A 19,887-nucleotide genomic window follows, 5' to 3' on the forward strand; every position below is an offset into this window, starting at 1 on the left:
CTCCTCCAGCCGGGCCTTTCTCCACCCTACCCACCTCCAAAGACAAGTCAAAGGCTGCCTCAGCTGGGCAGACCATGAAGTGCCCAGGCCCGGAGCCTCTGCTCTGCTCCAAAGATGGCAAAGTGGTTCCCTCTGAGCACGTTGCAAATGTCCCTGAAAACATTTCCTAATTTTTATTAGTCTTTTAATCTCCGATTAGGTCCTAAAGTTTATTAAGAGCAAGAGCTACATCTTCATTCATCCTGGAATCTACCACGAATTACACGTGTGCTATGCTGTCATCCCAGATGTGCCTGACTCTATGCAGTCCAGTGGACTGTAGCCTTCTGTCCACTTCATCTCCTGGGCAAGAACACCAGAGTGGGTTGCCATGCCCTCCTCCAGCGGATCGTCCCAACTCCGGAATTGAACCTGTGGTCTCCTGTATCTCCTGTACTACAAGCGGGTTCTTTACCCAGGTGAGCCCCTTGGGAAGCCCCAAACTACACATTAATAGTTGCTTAATAAATGTTTGCTGACAATGGATAAAGAGAACAAAGAGAAAAGCACTGAGATTCTGAACTCATGTGCAGCCTTTCTGCAAGAGCTATTCTTTTTTTTCATCAGAGCAATAATCACTACTAATGCAAAAGTCCAGTTCTCGAGTTGGCTGGCCAGTGCCTCCCCGACTTCCTTTTCAGTTCCTGAATTAATCTCTATGTTGATCTTTCTAAGGATATTTCCCGTAGAAATTATAATTAAGTTTTGCCAATGGAGATACCTTATGGTTTCTAAAAACAGATGAATCCATTAATTCTCTCAAAAATATTGAGATAGATGCCTATGTTTCAACCTCTTTTGGTTAAAAACACTATTCTGATGGAAAAAAAGAAGTCTGGAAGTGCTTTCTACACATTTTTAGTTTAAAAAATATTAAACATGGGGTTGCCTTGCACAATGACTTTTGGAAAAGTCTGTGTATTGAAATAATTTATCAAAGATCTTCATGGAACTGACTTGATAATGAAGTTGAATCACTTGATGAGAACCCCGAACTTCCCACACTGGCTGTATACCTACATAACCCCAAGAGAAGAGATCCGATTCACACTCTCCCTCCCCACAAAACACAAATACCCTGGCTTTTGAGTATTTTGTGTTGAAGACTAGAAAGCTCACTTGCGCTTGTGGGAAAAGCTGCTTTAAGAAAACGAGAGAAAGTGGAATACATTTCAACAGCAAAACATTAAAAAAAATGCACCACAGACACTGCATCACTAAGAAAGCCAGTAACTTTACTGAATTGTCTGCAAAATACAAATTATACCTTATTTCCAGCAGGAGAAACTTTTGAAAATTCCCCACTTTTATTCACTACAGACAGCTGAATTAAGTCCCTTGAGATACACAGATGTAGTTTAACTTAGTTATAACATCTTGTCATCTAGTGGCGACAAAGTCCAGCTTATGCCGCTGTGAGCCTCTATTTGAGTATTTGTTGCAAATGCTTGTATGCCCTCATTTACAAGCTATTTTAATCACTGTCATTTAATGGAAACAAGTCCCCAGAAAAAGAAAAAGAAGAAAAATGATACAGCAAACCATCTGAAGCAATCCAAGTCCTATGCCTACAGTGACCCAGGGCGGCTTCGTTCATAGAGAACACTGGTTCTGCATTCAAACCACAACGGGATCCGTCTCTTAGCTGACCTCTCTGAATTAAACTGAGGTATGGATCAATTTGAGGTATGAACAGGGAAGGCAAAATGCAATACTCAATTATCGAAATAACCAAAATGGACAAATTTAATGTAGAAGATATGTGGCCTGGATTGCTCCACATCTTTGGTTAAAACATATTAAGGAAAGCCTTTAATTACATCTTGTAGTCTGAAGCATTCTAACAGACACCAGTATTCCATCAATCTTCAAAAGATCTGGAGTGGCAGGAAATTAACGCCATATAAGTGACCACATCACAGCAGATGGCACGAACGGGAACAGATGAAGTATGCCAGGCTTAGGCAACAGCCTTTATTGAGGGTTCAAGTGGCTGCTTCTTTAAAAAAAAAAAAACCACCTCTTTTTTTTTTTTTTTTTTTTGAAAGAAAGAAATACAAAGCATTTACTCTCTGGAAAAACAAACACAAGGATAACGGGGGTGAAAAAATGCTATCTCTAAATTAAAAGATGGGTATGTAGGAAAAATGAATACATAAATGTGTGAGAGGGCAGACATTCTTTTAAAAAGTGTATTGGAATTTTTAAAAATTTTCACTTTAGTTAGCTTTAAAATGATCTGAGGATGACAGGTATTTTTATATTCATCATTACAAAATGCTAAATTCCACCTTTGGGAAAAAATAAGCCATTTTACTAAAAAACACAATTTTAAAAAAGGTTGAAATCAACAGCCCTCCATGCATCAATGCATACAGGTTGTGCAGCTTGCAGATACTGCATCAGTGTTACCAGTATTTAAGCTCAATATTACCAAAAAATCTTCTAAAATAGGATTAGATATAACAATACTTGTAAGCTGTGTAAAATGCCACTTATGGTTCTTTTACTTGCAATGAAGAATGTTGCCTAAAATGTTGCTCTAGGATGGGTTATGTAAAATAATACTCCCTCAGGGCTCTGCCCTAAACTCCTGAATACAAAGGATTTACCATGATAAAAACCCAAAACCATACTAGCTTTGCAAATACAACAAATGGTAAATTACAGATAAGGTATAAGGGCAAAGATAGCGATGTTTACAGAAAGTGACTCATCACAATCAAAATTGTGCTTCTTCTCATTAAATCATCTTTAAAATATTCTCAGATTATCCCTTTGCTGTCTTGCCACCACTTTCTATGAATTCAGTGGTGGGAACAAGAGATGACTGGCATCCATTCTCAAGTGATTCTGTTCTACTCATGTTCTTATAAAACTATTGTCAGACCTGCTATAAATAGCCAAGGCTTCTGCTGGTACTTTAGCTTACTTTATCTTCAGCATTTAGAAAATCACTTTTTCTTTGTTGCTGAGGCAAATTGCAGGTAAAAAAAATTAATATGGCTATTTTTTCATATTTTCACATAATGACCCTTTCCCACCCAGTGATAAGTTATTGATAAGTGTTCTGAAATGAAAGAGAACGTTTGTGACATTTGCATATTTTATACACATCAAGTTGTAAGGATGGATTGTTAAGAATGGGATCAAGTCTATGGTGAGGAAAATGATTTTCCTTAGTTTTTTCCCGTGTGTGTGAATGTGTGTGTTTTTTGGGATAACTTTCTGTTTTTCCTCTGCATAAATGTTTTTCTTTTGTGTTTCATGGATACCTTGAGGAGTGGGACAGATGAAATGGTTGATAGAGTTTTTCTTGTTTGATTTAGTATATAAAAATGTTAGTACAAGGCAGGCTAGCATCCTATATGGATACAACCAAAGGTGCACTGTGGTCTAATTGTGGATTTCAGATCAAGTTAAGAAAAATATAGCCTCGTTAGTAAGGTCTCTTGGCTTTTGCCACCCAGTGGCAGCCTTTTATAAGGAGAAACACTTAGCAACTATGCAAGAAAAAGAAAAAAATGGATAAGAAATGTCCTACACCTGATATAGCAGTGTCAATCTTACTGTCTTATCTTCTTTGCTGTGTATGTCATTGTGTAGAACTGGAGATGAATCGACAGATCTTCACATTCCAAGAGAAGGAAAAATCATTCCTAGACTGAAATCTCTTTTAAACAATATATATCGACTTTTTTTTTTATGGCACTCACTTTTTAAAGGGTCTGAAAATTAATCCCTTATAGACGAATATTAGACAAGAGTCATCATTATTTCTTAAAAAAAAAAGGGACATAGAGAGGTTCTTTAATGGGATTTCTTGAAATGGCTATTAAATCTCTTTATTGAAGAAAAAAATAGATGACATACATGCTTTATGCAGAAGTGACATTTGGGGGTCCTGACACATCGGGATTGTTCAACAGTCCTATATTGCTCACAAGATTGTGGAGGGTCAGTTAAAATAATTAAAAACGGATGACGAAGCAACTATCCCTTTTCCTGCTTCCTTCTTATCTAGCACCCAGTCTTTCACATTTTTCTTCTGTGGGAATTTATAACTCACGCATCGAGCAAACTCCATATCACTTGTTTCTAGGGCTATATTGGCAGGACATGTGCCCCGACACAGCGCTCTATTCTGGGCATATTTCTTAAAAGCATTATCAAATTCTAGGCTGAAAACCAACCAGAAAATTTAGGACATGGGCAAGTTTAGGGTATTTATTCACTTACTGAATTCCAAGATGCTTGGTGAAATGGTGAGATCAGAAAGGGGCCCTGCATTTGATAAAAATGCAAAAACAAAAACAAAAAATAGCATGAAAGAAACTAATTAGTATATACAATGGAAGTCAGTTGACTCAATAGATTGCTAATGGATTAAAAACAATTTAGGGTGTTGCAATGTGATATGTTCTAATCCCACAGGTTATCCTTTTGACAGCTGACCTTGAACTTATAAAATGTATGCAGAGTCAAAGAAAACAGAAAGAAAATAGTTACTCAAATGTGCAACTGCACAAATATACCCCCCTCCCGCTATTAAGATAACAAAACTTCTGCTATTACCATAATATTATATATATTAGAAAGCTATACACAAGCATGTTAATTTCACAGATTTTTTTTAAAAGATTCTTAATATTTTATATAATTAGAAATACACATTTCAAAAACAAAACTTCTACAAAGAGAAAACAGTTATCTTGGTTAGCAAAGCATGGAGTTCCTCATGGCTTGGGTAGGGTAGTGCTTTCTATACAAAAAGTCCTTTTTGGTTTTTTTACAGGACTGTTTAAAATATTAGCGAAGCTATCAAGGGGGAAAAAAAACACATTTTGGCTTAAGTAAACTACAAAAAGCCACAAATGCTTTGCAAACTCTGTCTTACCTTTTATATGAAAATAAGCAAAATGTAATGTACATATTTTTATATTTTTATTTAATAAGAGATGCAGACCCAGATTTATTTATTTATTTAATTAAATACGTTAGCCCTCAAACTCCACAATTTTTAAAAATAGGTATGGTCCTCTTTTAATGGTCATCGATCCTTTTTTCATGAGTGCCATACGTCAAGGATGTGCCTGCAGGTTTGTGAGCATTCTCGGGGTGGGTATCAGGTGACCTGGTGTGTTCCTAACATTTAACCGTGGCCACCCTTTGCCGGGTCTGTCCAAAAACATCTATACACTTTTCTATATGTTGCATAACAGCTGCTCTCTCTTTCAGTAAAGATCTGCCGCTTTTGGCAAATGTTTCCTTTTGTCTATTTACATGTAAATAACGTTGAACCTGCAACATGACACTATCTATTGTAACATACATTTTGCAAAGGAGCACAACAGTGAAAAGAAGTTAGCCTTAAAATCTATTTTGTACAAGTGTTCTGTTGTACAACTCAAGTGCTAAGCTTATCTCAGCATTTCTGTTTATCTTTATACTGTATCACTGAGGCAATTTAAAAGTACTTTTACAAAACAGAGTACCTGACTTTTTTTTTTTTCCACACACAGCACATATAATGCATATCGACCCCCCTTCCCCATTAAGGTATAGCACACACACACACTGCAAGAAAAAAAAAAAAAAAACTATTAAGTAATAATCTGATCATGTTGCCCATCCTTCCGAGAGCCGCATGCGCTTGACTGAGGGACTTTCCCTTTCGTCCGGCGAAGGTCTGGTGAGTCCAATGGGGGAGTGGAATTCGTTCCGGTGATCCTCCCGGTCGCTGCCGTCATAGGAACTGCTACAGCTGCTCAAACTGTCAACAGGAGACCTCCCCGCCTCGTGGCGCGTGTGTTGTGGGTATCTCGAAGGGGTGGTGGTACGGTCTCTAGGAGGAGAAACAGGTTCTGACTTGATGTTGAGGCTTTGAGTAGAAGGCAGGGAGAGATTTGAACTCTGAGATAAATGAGTGCTAGTGCAAGCTCTGTAGGAGGAAAGGAAACCCAGTTACAGATTGAGGAGGCCTGGAGCCCCCAGCAACTCACAATTACATAAAACATCAGCTTAAAGATTTGCAGCGACATCAGAGCATGCCCAGGGGAGGAGAGCCGGCGTGCCTGAAAGCACTTGGGGGCATCGCCTTCTTCCAGCGATTGGTGGCTTTTGTTGATTTGCCCGGTAATAATGACCGCGTTTAACTGGTCCAGGCCTCTGAATGATACCTCGAGTCTCCCTAAATGTACAGGTTACAGCTTCAGGAAGCTTTTAACAAGACATGCTGGAAAAAGCATTTTCAACGTCCCTGGAATTTCTCCCCAGACTAGTTCCAAAATATCATCCAAGAGTTAATGATAGAGGGTTTAGGTTCTGAATTAAGGCTTCTTTAATTTACTAATGCCTGTGTTGGAAAATTACTGTAAATTGCTTACTAGGGATATAAATGTTTCCCTCATTTTAATATGCACATTAAGTTGCCTAGTCTTCAGAAAAAGGGAAGAGAATTCAAATTTCAAATAAATAGAATCCATAAAATGCTACCCATAACCATTTCTGATGAAACGCTTGGGAGGGGGAGAAATAGGGAAGGAAATTTTCAGTACTGGCTTAAAAACACTCAGACTTCCTACCCCACTAAAACTGGGAAGAGAATCTGACTTTCTTCATGTTTTCTCAGTTACATGGGATGAAAATACTTTCTCCCACAACTACCTGAATAAAACTATTGCTAGTCTCTCCCTGCTAAGGATACTAAGGAGACCACTCCTCTAATTTATTCCTGTCATTAGTTGATGCATGTTGTAAAGAAGGATTTACTGTGGTTTTATTGTGTTTATAACCCTTAATCCCCATTAATTTCAGGACAGTATAACTTGCTCTTCTTCCAAAATTTGTGGGAGAATTTGATACTTGAGGTTGTGGAGGGAAAAGCATTAAGCCTTTAGGTGTAGACTAGCAATCACAATGACTTTGATCAGTATAAACCATAGTAATATTGCTGACATCAATTTTAAGATGCTTGTATTGTTCTAATCTTCTAACTGCACTGACATTCGTGGCTAGAGTCAGTGTTGGTAGCCCATATTGTCAACAGAGAGCAGAAATCTCTTTTTCTGAGGAGAGTCAAGGTAAAGAATAATCCATACAGACACACCTATTTAAAACAAAGGAGAGCAAACCCACCTATGCATGTATGTGACTATGTTACTTTCCAATGAAGAGAATCAGATGGTATTCAACACTAAAACTGTCATTGTAAAGCAGTGAGAAAATGGGTATATATTTCAGAGGAAAACGAGGAATAACTTGGGGCTTGGTTTTTTGGAGATGCAATTCAGGTTCAAGATATAAAGAGATACAAAATTAGAAATGAGTTTATCTTTGAGTGATGTTTTATACAAAAGCACCACCTACTGGCAAAGAATTACTTTCCTTCTCTTATTAATAGATGAGCTAATGTTAAGAGTAACATAAAGGAGAATTGTTTGTTTCCTTAATAAGGCTTGCTTTCCTTTGCTTTTATGATCTTACAGAATCAAAGCAGTCAGCATTTGTATCAAGATACCACATGGAGTGTAATTTTCAATCACCTGTTTATACTTTTATTAATTTCTTGCTTTTATTTTACACTGTATGTTAGTATACTAGTTCTCTAAGGGTTTTAATTAAATAATCTTTAAATAAAGAAGATACTGAAATGAGGGGGGAGCGCCTGTATTTCAAAAGGATCCATAATGGTGGACTGTTTTATCTTGGTTCAGAGTTACTTAATGATTCATTTTGATGTCAGAGGAAATCATCTTTTGATTTCTGGAAGAAAGAATTTTCCTGGCTCTGGATGAGAAAGACTATTTCACTAAAATTTAATTAAATGCTTCTACTATGAGTCACACAACTGTTTAATGATGAATGTCAATTAAGTGTCTGAAAATAAATTGGCATATCAATAAATACTTTTGTCTGCCCTCTGACATTTAGATTGTGTCTTTACAGGCAGGGTGATATGAAAAGTTAGAAACCAATATTTGGCAAGTTGAACCAGTATAAGCAGTTAATCTCAATAAACTGAGCAAAATGTAATATAATTGAAATGATATTTCTTTAATACAGCTTTTGGAAGCTGCTTTTTCTACTTATTCACCCTTCTCCCAAAGTCAGCTGGCTTGTAGAGATTTTGCTATATCTCTTCCTCATAAAAGATACAATACTTTCCTTCAAACAAACAGGCTAGTCCTCAAGATAAGATAAACTTAGTTGATGATATTTCATTTGACACTGAAAGCATTTATGAAGCATTTTGAGTAGTTCTGGGGACACTGAATTCACAGTAATGAATTGTAAGTGATATCTTAGATTCAGCTTCATTTTACTGTGCTATGGGATTCAGAACAGAATGACGTTTAATAGCCTAGTCTCTATTATCAAATAAGTATGTTACTGAAAAGAAAAAGGAAAATTAACATCACTTAATGAGTACGTCAAGGCTGTATATTGTCACCCTGCTTATTTAACTTATATGCAGAGTACATCATGCGAAATGCCAGGCTGGATGAAGCACAAGCTGGAATCAAGACTGCTGGGAGAAATATCAATAACCTCAGATATGCAGATGACAGCACCCTTATGGCAGAAAGTAAAGAAGAACTAAACAGCCTCTCAATGAAAGTGAAAAGAGGAGAGTGAAAAAGTTGGCTTAAAGCTCAACATTCAGAAAACTAAGATCATGGCATCCGGTCCCATCACTTCATGGCAAATAGACGGGGAAACAGTGGAAACAGTGAGAGACTATTTTTCTGGGCTCCCAAATCACTGCAGATGGTGACTTCAGCCATGAAATTAAAAGACGCTTGCTCCTTGGAAGAAAAGTTATGACTAACCTAGACAGCATATTAAAAAGCAGAGACATTACTTTGCCAACAAAAGTCCACCTAGTCAAAGCTATGGCTTTTCCAGTAATCATGTATGGATGTGAGAGTTGGACTATATAGAAAGCTGAGCACCGAAGAATAGATGCTTTTGGACTGTGGTGTTGGAGAAGACTCTTGGAAGTCCCCTGGAAAGCAAGGAGATCCAACCAGTCCATCCTAAAGGAGATCAGTCCTGAATATTCATTGGAAGGACTGATGTTGAAGCTGAAACTCCAATACTTTGGCCACTTGATGCGAAGGACTGACTCACTGGAAAAGACCCTGATGCTGGGAAAGATCAAAGGTGGGAGGAGAAGGAGATGACAGAGGATGAGATGGTTGGATGGATGGCATCACTGACTCGATGGACATGAGTTTGGGCAGGCTCTGGAAGTTGGTGATGGACAGGGAAGCCTGGTGTGCTGCCGTCCATGGGGTCACAAAGAGTTGGACACGACTGAGTGACTGAACTGGACTGAACATCACTTAGCTGTATATATGCTAGACTCAGAGATAAGCATGTTGGTCTACTTGTTCTTGAGAACGCAGTTTTGATAGACAAAGTTAACTGTGAGATACTTCCTATGTGTGGGTGATGAGGTGCATGGGAAACAGAAGCCAGATACACAAGTTCCCACATCCAGCCCTGCTGTAGGATTCCAGCTATTGCAGAGGCCTTCCTTCCAGCTGGGAAAACACCTACCTTCCCCATGGTGTTCAGAAATGAGACATGAGTGGAGGGCTTTATTCAAATTTCTTACTGCCTCCGCCTGGAAATTAGACGATCCAACTGTATTTAACCTAACCTTTTAAAAATTGTCTTTACTTAAAGTCATCTCTCAGTGTGTACTGAATACCTACATTAATAAGCACGATGATGGACATGCTTCTAAAAGTTCGGTTGTCTTTTTTTTTAGGTGGTAGGAGAAAAACACCAAAACATTCGAGGGTCATTTTATGAAATATTAGTATATGAATGACTTTTGCTAACCCTTGATGGTAAGTTCCTTCTAGTCCACTCTATCCCCTGTATCTGGTCAGTTTATGCTGTTATTTCTAACTTGCTTAGACAAAATCAGATACTAGAGAGTGCTAACAATATAGTTTTGAGGATTTAAAGGTATTTCCATGAGCAAAATATGAAGATCTCTTTCATAGTTTAATTCTGAGAAAGAACTGTGACCCTCTTGGGCTGTGGGGAATATCTGCTTTGGTGGGCTGAAAGATATTTTACTCTGCTTTGAACACTGTATCTACTGGAAAGAATGTGAATCCACAACACAAGTATTTGAGAATAGTTTGGCTTGGAAAAATATCAATTTTTTAAAAAGCGACTGACATTGTAAGGAATAAAGGTAGCTCATATAATTTATTTTACATAAATATTATAACGTGGGTTTTTTTTCTTTTTGAGTTTAAGATTTAATCGTGTGAGCATAGGCTAATCCATCTGAAGGAATCTCCTTTTGAAAACTATGTGTGTGTGTGTGTGTGTGTGTGTGTGTGTGTGTGGAGGGGGGGTGTGGTTTGAGGAAGGAAGGAAGGAAGGAAGGAAGGAAGGAAGGAAGGAGAGAAGAAAGGCAGGCAGGACAAAATTAGAAGGCCTGGAAGGGGTATCTATTTGAGGGATAAGGGAAGTGATTAAGTACAATAAAAACACATAGACTAAATTCAGAGTCAACTCGTGCACCATGAGAACTGGTGTTGAAGGCAACCGGAACTAAACAAAATGCTTCATCCTTGACTGTTGTAATTCAGTTCCTCACTAGTCCTGGGCTGTCCCTTCTTTCTCATTTACTGAAGCTGCTATTAATGGCAGCAAAGAATTAGATTCTTCCCATGTAGAATAAAAATAAAATTCTCTTCCCAGAAGTGAATTAAAAAATTGTAGGGTAGTTAAAATATATAAATCCATGTATTTTCTATGTAAAAATGCAAACTGTCAGTTGTTACTGAAAACACAAGAAAGCCATATCAGAGAAAATAATATGACTTTTGACACTGATAATCTCTAAGGAGTGCTAGTCCTATAATGGATGAATTTTATGAAAAATAAGAACGGGGACTTTTACTTTTGACAAAAAGCAATAAAGAGTGGATTCACTGCTGAACCACAGAAGTACAATGCTGTGTGTATGATTTTAAGAATGCCTGTTGGTACGATGTACTTAGTGGTAATGATCTGAAAAAGTTATTGCAATACGTGTCTATTTGGATAGTTAAACATTTCTAGGAAAATTTAAATGTTATCCTAAAGAGACATTGTGTTGCTGATCAATATGTGATGTATCTTCAAAGTTAATCTTTCAAGGAAGCAGAGCAACAGTGTCAAGAGAATTTATTTATTTTAGGTTAGAGTTTCAACAATAGTGATTAGTGAGGAAAATGCACATAAGCAAATAGTAGCTGGGTATAAACTCCACAACCAGAGCACTAATCTATGTGAAATCAATTCCATGTGAAAGCTAGTGGGGCTGGAGAGGGGTAAGAGAGCTGTGGTATCAATCAGTAATTTTTATTCTAATCAGCATTTTATTCTCATTGTCTCCTTAGAATATGAACAAAGAACTAGCTAACTATTTTAACCAAATGGCTCAGCAGAAGGGTAAAAGTGGGGGAAACAAACAGCATTTTTCTAACATATAAAAATGGGTTATCTTTAAATATTTTATATCCTCCTTGTATTTTCTTTTGAAGATTAACTGAAGTTTTGGAGTTCTTAGTTAAACTGAAAGTCAAGTCTTTGGTTCATGTTTTAAACTTAAAAATAAAACTCCTGGTTTTACAAGCAGTATTATTTTTGAATTTAGGGCTTTTTAAGATTTCAACCTTTCCATTGATAAATGATGGGAGTTATTTCCATGATAAAGACATATCTCAAAAGTACCACAAGGGGGCAGAAAACAGACATCTTCTGACTTCAGAAAACAACAAAAACTATTTTTATACCCAAATTTAAATAATTAGTGTGTGTACATATACATATATGCATATTCATATAATATCTACGAATACACAACTATATTATGAGTATATTATAAATATATGAAGTCTGTGTATCAGTGGGATAGTTGACCCTCTGAGTAATAAACTAACTATGCTAATCACATTAAGAACTATGTGGTTTATGCGAAGCAAAAAAGATTCTCAAATAGCGCAAAAATTCAAAGAACTAATAACTGCAAATGTTTTCTTCTGTCCCACGTGAACTATGTGAAAGCTTAACTGCAGAGAACTTTATCACTGAGAGCAGTGGAAACAAATACAGCCTAAAACAACAGGAAAATAAAATGCCCTATTATCACAGAGCTCCCCCTCCTCATAAAGGAGGAGGAAAGTTCTATTTAAGCCACGTGAAAGATATTAACCTGCTAAGTACTTTCAGATTTTGATCCAGCAGAATCTCACATCCTCGAAAGGGACATTAGGGCCCAAACCTAGAGGCTGCCATCTGCCATTTTACAGACGCATTTACGAACATGTGTCATGAAAGAAGTAACACTGCTTACCCCAGCTGGCTGAGGGCGGACGGCGGCATGTTGTGGAGGTGCTGCTGTTGCCAGCCAGTTACTGACCCAAGATGAAGAGCGCTGGCGGTGTTAAAGCCAGACAGAGAGGACAGGTCTGCACTACTCAGAGAGTACTCTGGAGCAAAGACGAGACAGGAAGGCAAAAGATTTAATTTGGAAATTACCAAATGGAGAACAGAATAATCATTTTCAATTCTTAAAATATCCTATTAGTATTCTTGAATGATTGTTATACTTTTTTTTTTTTAATTTGGGCAGGGAGGGAGATAAAACATTAGGGACAATTTTAATTCAAAGGAGATATATACTATGCACCAAAATTAAGTTTTCCATGCAAACGTCAATGTAGTACAGCAAGCAATTTCAGTTTATTAGAACTACAATCTGGTATCACAGGCAGGTACCTAGTATTTGATGATCTAGAAACGTTTTTTAAACAATCCTGAGGAAATGAGCTTTCTACTGTTGTTGTTCAGTCACAAAGTTGTATCCAACTCTGTGACCCCCATTGACTGCAACATGCCAGGCTTCCCTGTCCTTCACTATCTCCTAGAGTTTGCTCAAACTCATGTCCATTGAATTGGTGATGCCATCCAATCATCTCACCGTCTGTCCCCTCCTTCTCCTCCAGCCCTCCATCTTTCCCAACATCAGGGTCTTTTCCAAAGAGTTAGCTCTGGCCAAAGTATTGCAGCTTCAGCTTCAGTATTACATCAAAGAAATAACAGCTCATTTTCCTTGAAATTGTTCTTCTATATTGAATTCAGGTTGGGTTAACAAAACTTTTGGTCACTAAGAAAGAATCATGTGGATATTCACTTTGTCTTAGTAATGAATAGGTAATGGTATAATGATCTGAACACCACAGGTATTAAATAAAGCTTCCTAACAGACTAATAGGTAATATCATTTTAATTTTGCTTTTTAATGGAAAGTATTTAATGTATTATTTGAACATGGCAAAACTACTCACCGGTACCATATGTTGTTGAAATGGCTGATGGATATCCTCCCATCCCTTGTCCTGGTAAAGTAGGAGTTGCTACGGAAACCACTGGGGTAGCCAATGACTGAGCAGACTGGGAGTTATTTATCCTTTGATTCTTTTAAAGTAAATAAAAAGATATTATGGAATAGAATTTTTTTTCAAAACTTAAAAACACTAGATTTCAGTATTAGTTTTGCATATAAAGAGATAACTTGGTACAAATCTCATGAAATTAATCATTTAACATGTGTCTCTATGAACTCTGCCAACCCTATCATTTACAATCCTTCAAGAGACCAGCTGTTGCCATAGTAACCCATTACATCAGTATCTCCTAGGCAACTGAACTAGTAACAAGTACCATAGCTTTATTATGGGTAAAAACAGACTATGTTGAAAACTGATGAAATATGTATACTGTACTTCCATTGTTTCAGTTTTTATTCAAATGCAAATTGAAAAAAAAATTAAAATCAACCATGGTGGTTTTTGTGCTCAGTTGTATACATAGCAGAGCAGATGGGTAGAGGGCTCATGCTACGTTTTGACCAGCAGGTGGTGCTCTGACCACTTTTTTTCAGGTTCTTCTAAAACTTCCCTCAAACTAGATGGCAAAACAGCTAACGTATATTTAATTCCTTAGAGCAAGGAGATTAAAAATTCATATACACTTAAATATCGTGAGAAGTTAATTCTTAGAAAAATAAGTATCTCTGTGGCTTTAAATAACTGAGGCCATTTGTTTGTTACAACTGTACTATAAATTAAATCCAAAAATACATGGAACACATGGGCATTCACTTACAGAGGGTCAAACAGAAAAATAGATAACCTGGTATTTCACCTGTAAGTGATACTTGAAATTATTTCTAAATAATCAATGTTGACACACACTAACTCCCCAAATCTCTCCATGTTACTGCTCCCGCCTCTCCACCTAACGGCTGCTGTGGGTTTTTCCTTGCACGTGGCACTGAAGGGACGTGCCCTCACCACTTACCAAGAGCAGGTCGACATCCTCAGACTGAGAGCATGGGGAAGGAGTTTTATTAATTAGTGTCTGTAAATATTTATACTTGGGCAAAATCTTTTCAACAAAAGGAAAAGCATCCTCTGACAGGCATGACAGTTTAAACAGCTTTAAAACTCAGACTCTAAAGACAACTCCTTACAAAGATATTCTTTGTTTCCTTTAATGAGCTGTTTGTCTCCAACCTGAAGACAATCTATCCAGTTTTCAGCACAGGTCAGGGTTTCAACCTTCATTATTTCACCACCACATTTTGAGAAAAAAAAAAGATGGTACTTTGAAAGCACACTTGCTGGAGGAAGGGGGAAACTGCACCTGGCTAACACTGACAGACCTGACCAACAGCTCATGGAATCCCTGGGAAAGCATCAGTTTTAAAGGACTTGAAATCAATCTGCTGATAGAGACAGCCTGCCATGCGTGGCCCAAACTGCTTGGTGATGGCCCTGTGGGAGGTTTTATTTATTAGACCCAGCCTTTTCCAAAGGGAATGTTGCATATTATGTGAATTTTGGGGGGGTTGATATTCAAAATTAATCTGCACTGTGCCATAATAAACTAATCAGCTTGCAGGACCATTTTACCCTGAAGCTTGCCACAGAGAGAAAGAAAAAAAAATGTGTTTGCAGAATGATCTAAATTTGTCTACTGAATCCTGGTTTTAAATGTTCTCTCGCTCTTAAGCAAAGCTAATTTGGAGAACATGGATGTGAGTCTCTTTGTTGTTGAATTTGGGCCCACAGGATTATCTTCACCTTAGTCCTTCAGACCCAGGAGAAGGAAAAATGATAGCTTCCAGGGATATTATTTATATTTTGTATTTATTCTTATAAGTGCCACAACTTTTTTTTTGATGGAAAATATAACCTTTGTTCTCAATTGCCTAGAATTTTAAGACAATTTGTTTTTGAGAGGTAATTACTGGCATTAACACATATTTGGAAAGGAGAACTGAGGCGGTGCACAGGCATGTGATGTATTAAACATTATCACTGCAATATACCTAAGAGAAGAAATGCCAATTAACAGGAGAGAGTTCATTTAGAAATTATGAAAAAGATTTTTCACTGTCAGCACCTTAAGAGCATACGTATTTAGTTCAATCCTGTAAATATCTTATGAAATACCTCACTCCGTGAGTTTGGCTCTACCATTGGTCAAATCATACATCCCATAAGCAGAGTCCTAGGTAATGATTTTTTTTCTAATTATATAGTGGGGGCCTTAAAAGGAAATGTTTTTTTTTTGCCCCAGAACACCAGCCCTATAATGGAGTTTATTAGATGTTGGTTCTCTCTCTCTTTTTTTTTTTTTTCCCATGGAAAAGGGAAACGCAAACCAGTTACCAGAAATAATAGCTAAATCCAAACAGGGCTGCAGCAACAGCACTGACATGTTGATTTTCTGGGAACATGCAAGTAACTCATAAAGTCAGACAAATACAAAAACAGCAAAACATATACAAAACATTATCAACATTTATTTAAAATGGAATTTCACATTACCACTGATGGCATCGTATTCTTGCTGCCTGGTGGAATAAGAACTCGGAGGTCTGGTTTACGGTTATTCATCCCTAAATTCATGGGGGGAGGAGATTTTGCTTGCATATTCTTGTTCAAGTTACCAGGTGAGACCAGCAGACCTGGTGAGTTTCGGGGATTGCCATACCCATTCCCTGTTAACAGAAAACAGTGACAGCACTCAGGAAAAAAAAAATCTGGACTCAAAAAATGTTTCTAGAGCATACACTACATGAGATGAGGAAGAAAGGATTAACAGGGTGAGACAATAATGTACATGGAAAGTCAAAGGATGACTGACAACCTCCTCAGGAGTAACCCAGTCAGTTCTTTAATATGCCGCTAAAGGAAGATTAAAAACTCCTAATGAGAAGAAACCTAAGAGACATCAACTTGTCCGGAAGTCAGCATATACTTTTATTTATTTATTTTTTTCTATTAGAAAAAAGTTGGGACGAAAGTCAGACAGTCTTTCAGGGCCTAAGAAAAGCACTGAATTGGTCTTAAACTTTAATTGACTAGCTCAGCGGAGGCCTGGCCGGCATGACTCACTCTTTCGGTTCAACGATTTGGGTTTTATTTTGTGTCTGTGTGTCCTTAAGTGAAGAAAGGACACGCCAGCGAGGCTATAATTTCTAGGACATGCGGGAGGCGTAGCAGCCTCTCACACGCTTTGCTCTTCAGTTCCCCTTTTCTCTGAGCGATTTCTCCCTATGGCTTTTTTCTCTCTGGTCTGCTTCCCTCACGAGGCTCAGTGGACGAATCTGAAGCCCTGCTCTCTTGCTCACAGAGAACTTCAGAAAGCAGGACTCCCCCTCAGGAGCTGAAAGGAGGGGGTGAGGCCTCCGCTAAAGGGCTGATGCCCAGGGCCCAGGAGTAGCCAACGAGTGGGAACCGTCCTGAAAGGTTTTTCTTGGGTCTCTGATGTTTAGTCTTCCCCCTCCCATTAGCAGACAAACGGCTCTCTGAAGGTGTCCCTTTCTCAGAACTCAAAATACACCGGCCCGTGGCCGGCAGAGGTGCAGAGATGCAACCTGAGCTGAACCGGAAGTCCCTGCTGGTTTCCTCCAGCGTCTCTGACTGGAGAAACGGAGAAACCACCTAGGCCAATTCAACAACCCTTGCTGGAAACCCAGACGGCTGTTTTCTGGAGCTCTCTCAAGGAGACATCTATGACCCCAGGACGAATGATAACTGTGTGCTATTCGGTGGGGCGGCAGAGACAAGGCCCCGGTCCTCCAAGGCCCGTGCAGTCCTTTGTGGCAATCCGACATGGCCGTGTGTGAGACGGGACAGCCTGGGGTGAGGTGCCACAGAGGAATCCAGATTAAGGGCTACTGGGTTCCCAGCAAGGAAGAGATTATCCGAACGAGATTCATGGAAGAGGCAAGAACTGATGTGGGTCCTGAAAAAACAGAGGAGACAAAAAGGTCTCTGGTCTCATGACTGGGCACTAGAAAAGGGCCACGATGGCTATTTACAGAGGACAGCCAGAGACTCTGTGAGGATTCTGGTGAGAAGGGAACCCACGAGAGAAGAGGCAAAGATTCTGAAGGAATATGGAGGGCTGGGCTGGGGAGCCCACTGGAGGTCAGCCTGTGAATTCCAGGCTAACGTGTCTTGGGTTTTAAATGGTGGAAATGCAGAGCCCTGAAGGCTGCAGAGCAGAGGGAACATAGGCCTTTAAGGGGACAGAGAGGTTTACTGGCATTGGGATATTTTAGGAAGGCCTGACAGTGTGATCCAGTCTGGAAATTTCTATGATGACCCGAGCTACGGTGAGGAATTAGGAAGGCAAAGCCCCGGTATATTTCAGGAGATATAGTTGGGTACATCTTTTGAATTAAAATCTATTTGAGGTACACTGTTTTGGCTTCCCAAGTAGTGCAGTGGTAAAGAATCTGCCTGTCAATGCAGGAGATGCAGGAGAGGTGGTTTTGATCCCTGGGTCAGGAAGATCCCCTGGAGGAGGGCATGGCACCCCACTCCAGTATTCTTGCTTGGGAAACCCCATGGACAGAGGAGCCTGGCAGGCTACAGTCCATGGGGTTGCAAAGAGTTGGACATGACTGAGCATGCACACACACAGCTTTAATAATGTTTGGAGCATACTGGTTCTTCACATCCCTTTCATTTTGCTTGTCTTATTTTATGCATGAACAAACAGGCTGAATGTATAACAAATAACTACAAGATTAAATCTGTCAATTGGGTTATGCATAACATTCGCCACCTTACTGGAGGAAAAAACCCACAAAATAAAACAAACAACCCCTCCTGGAAAAATGCATCAAGTATCAAGTATCTGCTTAAGAAATGTTGGTTGAGTTTGTATATAAGATGCTCTTCTGTAATAAAACTTCAAGAAAATTAGCTATATTCTCTAAAGCCAACTAAAGATGTCAAAAGCCAAGAAGAAATTTGCACAGTTAATTTGGACAGTTTTCTGTGGCAAAAGTGATTACAAGAAACAAACACATTTACCGTTTTTGGCTAGGAGAAATACAAAGGGTATGTTCACGTAGAAAGACACTTGATAAAATAGAATGCTCAGAGGACTTTTATATTTAATGTGTCTTCCTGAATCATTATTGTGACTATGCTAGGGCTTTCGTTTTAATTAATAGATTCCATGGGATAAAAACGGAGTGAGAAAACCGAGACAAAGTTTGCACTCTCCTTTCCTGTCAGCCGAAGCTCAGACTGACAGATACGCTGAATGCCTATGTCACTTATCTATTAAGCCTGTGTGAGATCTGGTTTAAATAAACAATCAAATGGAAAATTAGCTGGGTAATTTCAAAAGAAAGGGGGAAAAAAAAAGTCAGTTAAGCAGTGCAATGAAGCTTGAACAGATCAGAAGAAACTAAAACCCGGGCTTGGTAGATGCCGATACTGGTTTGCATGGAGGAGTTATTTTGCTAAAAGGAAGTAAAACCGCTTTATGAAATGTGTTGTCCTGTGATATGACGAGCACTGGGCCAGTGTGCGAAAATGGAAATGCTGCACAAAGGCTCTGAGAAAAGCTTTTTTTTAATTAAGAAAAAATTTTTTTTTATAGAGTGAATTCTGAGAAATTCCAACAAAGCCTTTTGCCCACATTTTAAACAATGATTTGGGGCAGCAATAGGCGGGGGGCAGGGGGAAGATAAAAAGCAAACATATATTTTAGGTTTTCACCTAATAAATGCCTTAAAACTTAAAAAAAAGATTTGCAAAGCATTCTATTTTTCCTCTTGGAATATTTCCTCTTGTTCAGAAATTATGCCATTTTAGAAGATTAGTCACATATTTTAAGGTGTTTACATACTGAAGGTAAAATATTTTGAACCACGATGACACTTCTTAAATTCATATTTTTAGAGCATAAAAGTTATTTTTGAGAACAAATAAATTCTGCCTTTTACCGGTGAATTTCTGCTGTTTTTAGCATATTGTGCCAGCTAGCATTTTGGAGCCATATAATAACCATTTCTGTTTCCAGCCACCAAGTTGTTATTCTTTTGGCATAATATAGATTCAGGAATGCAAGGCTGTGGATCCTAAACCAGTGATATAGAAACCTATCATTTGAAAATCAATGATGAATACATTCGTGTGGTTTACTGCTAAGAAGAGCCTGCATTTAAACCGGCTCGGAAACTGTGGCCTCCTCCTCACTTCGGGCGCCGTGGCCTTCTGTTGAGGCTGCTGTCTTACCTTAAGATAAATTCACCCAACAGAACGGTCTCTTTCAAAGTCAGGGTTGGGAGGTGGGAAACGCTACCCTTCAATAAACTTCTGAGATAGAGATTCCACCTCTCCTCATGCTTCATTTTAAAATTACCCTCTCTCTGCCCGGGACGATGATCAATTTGGATGGGGCTGCATGCAGATGTCACATTCCCCTGACCACTTAAAAGCACAAAAATTATAA

General features: G+C 38.5%; 1 protein-coding gene across 8 annotated transcripts in view; it reads right to left on the reverse strand.

The window, feature by feature from the left end:
- Window positions 1-3,822: 3,822 nt before the first annotated feature.
- Window positions 3,823-19,887, reverse strand: part of MEF2C (myocyte enhancer factor 2C) — a 149,949-nt gene continuing 133,884 nt past the window's right edge. For 6 of the 8 annotated variants that reach the window (XM_061151984.1, XM_061151987.1, XM_061151980.1 and 3 more), the window contains 4 exons: window positions 15,954-16,126; window positions 13,404-13,533; window positions 12,410-12,545; window positions 3,823-5,980 (listed from right to left, as the gene is read on the reverse strand). In XM_061151984.1, the coding sequence (XP_061007967.1) occupies window positions 5,659-5,980; window positions 12,410-12,545; window positions 13,404-13,533; window positions 15,954-16,126 (761 nt within the window). In that variant the 3' untranslated portion in view covers window positions 3,823-5,658. The remainder of the gene's footprint in view (window positions 5,981-12,409; window positions 12,546-13,403; window positions 13,534-15,953; window positions 16,127-19,887) is intronic. The other 2 variants (XM_061151986.1, XM_061151985.1) reach the window with 1 other exon arrangement.

The sequence above is a fragment of the Dama dama genome, chromosome 9 (assembly GCF_033118175.1).
Source record: "Dama dama isolate Ldn47 chromosome 9, ASM3311817v1, whole genome shotgun sequence".
NCBI lineage: Eukaryota > Metazoa > Chordata > Mammalia > Artiodactyla > Cervidae > Dama > Dama dama.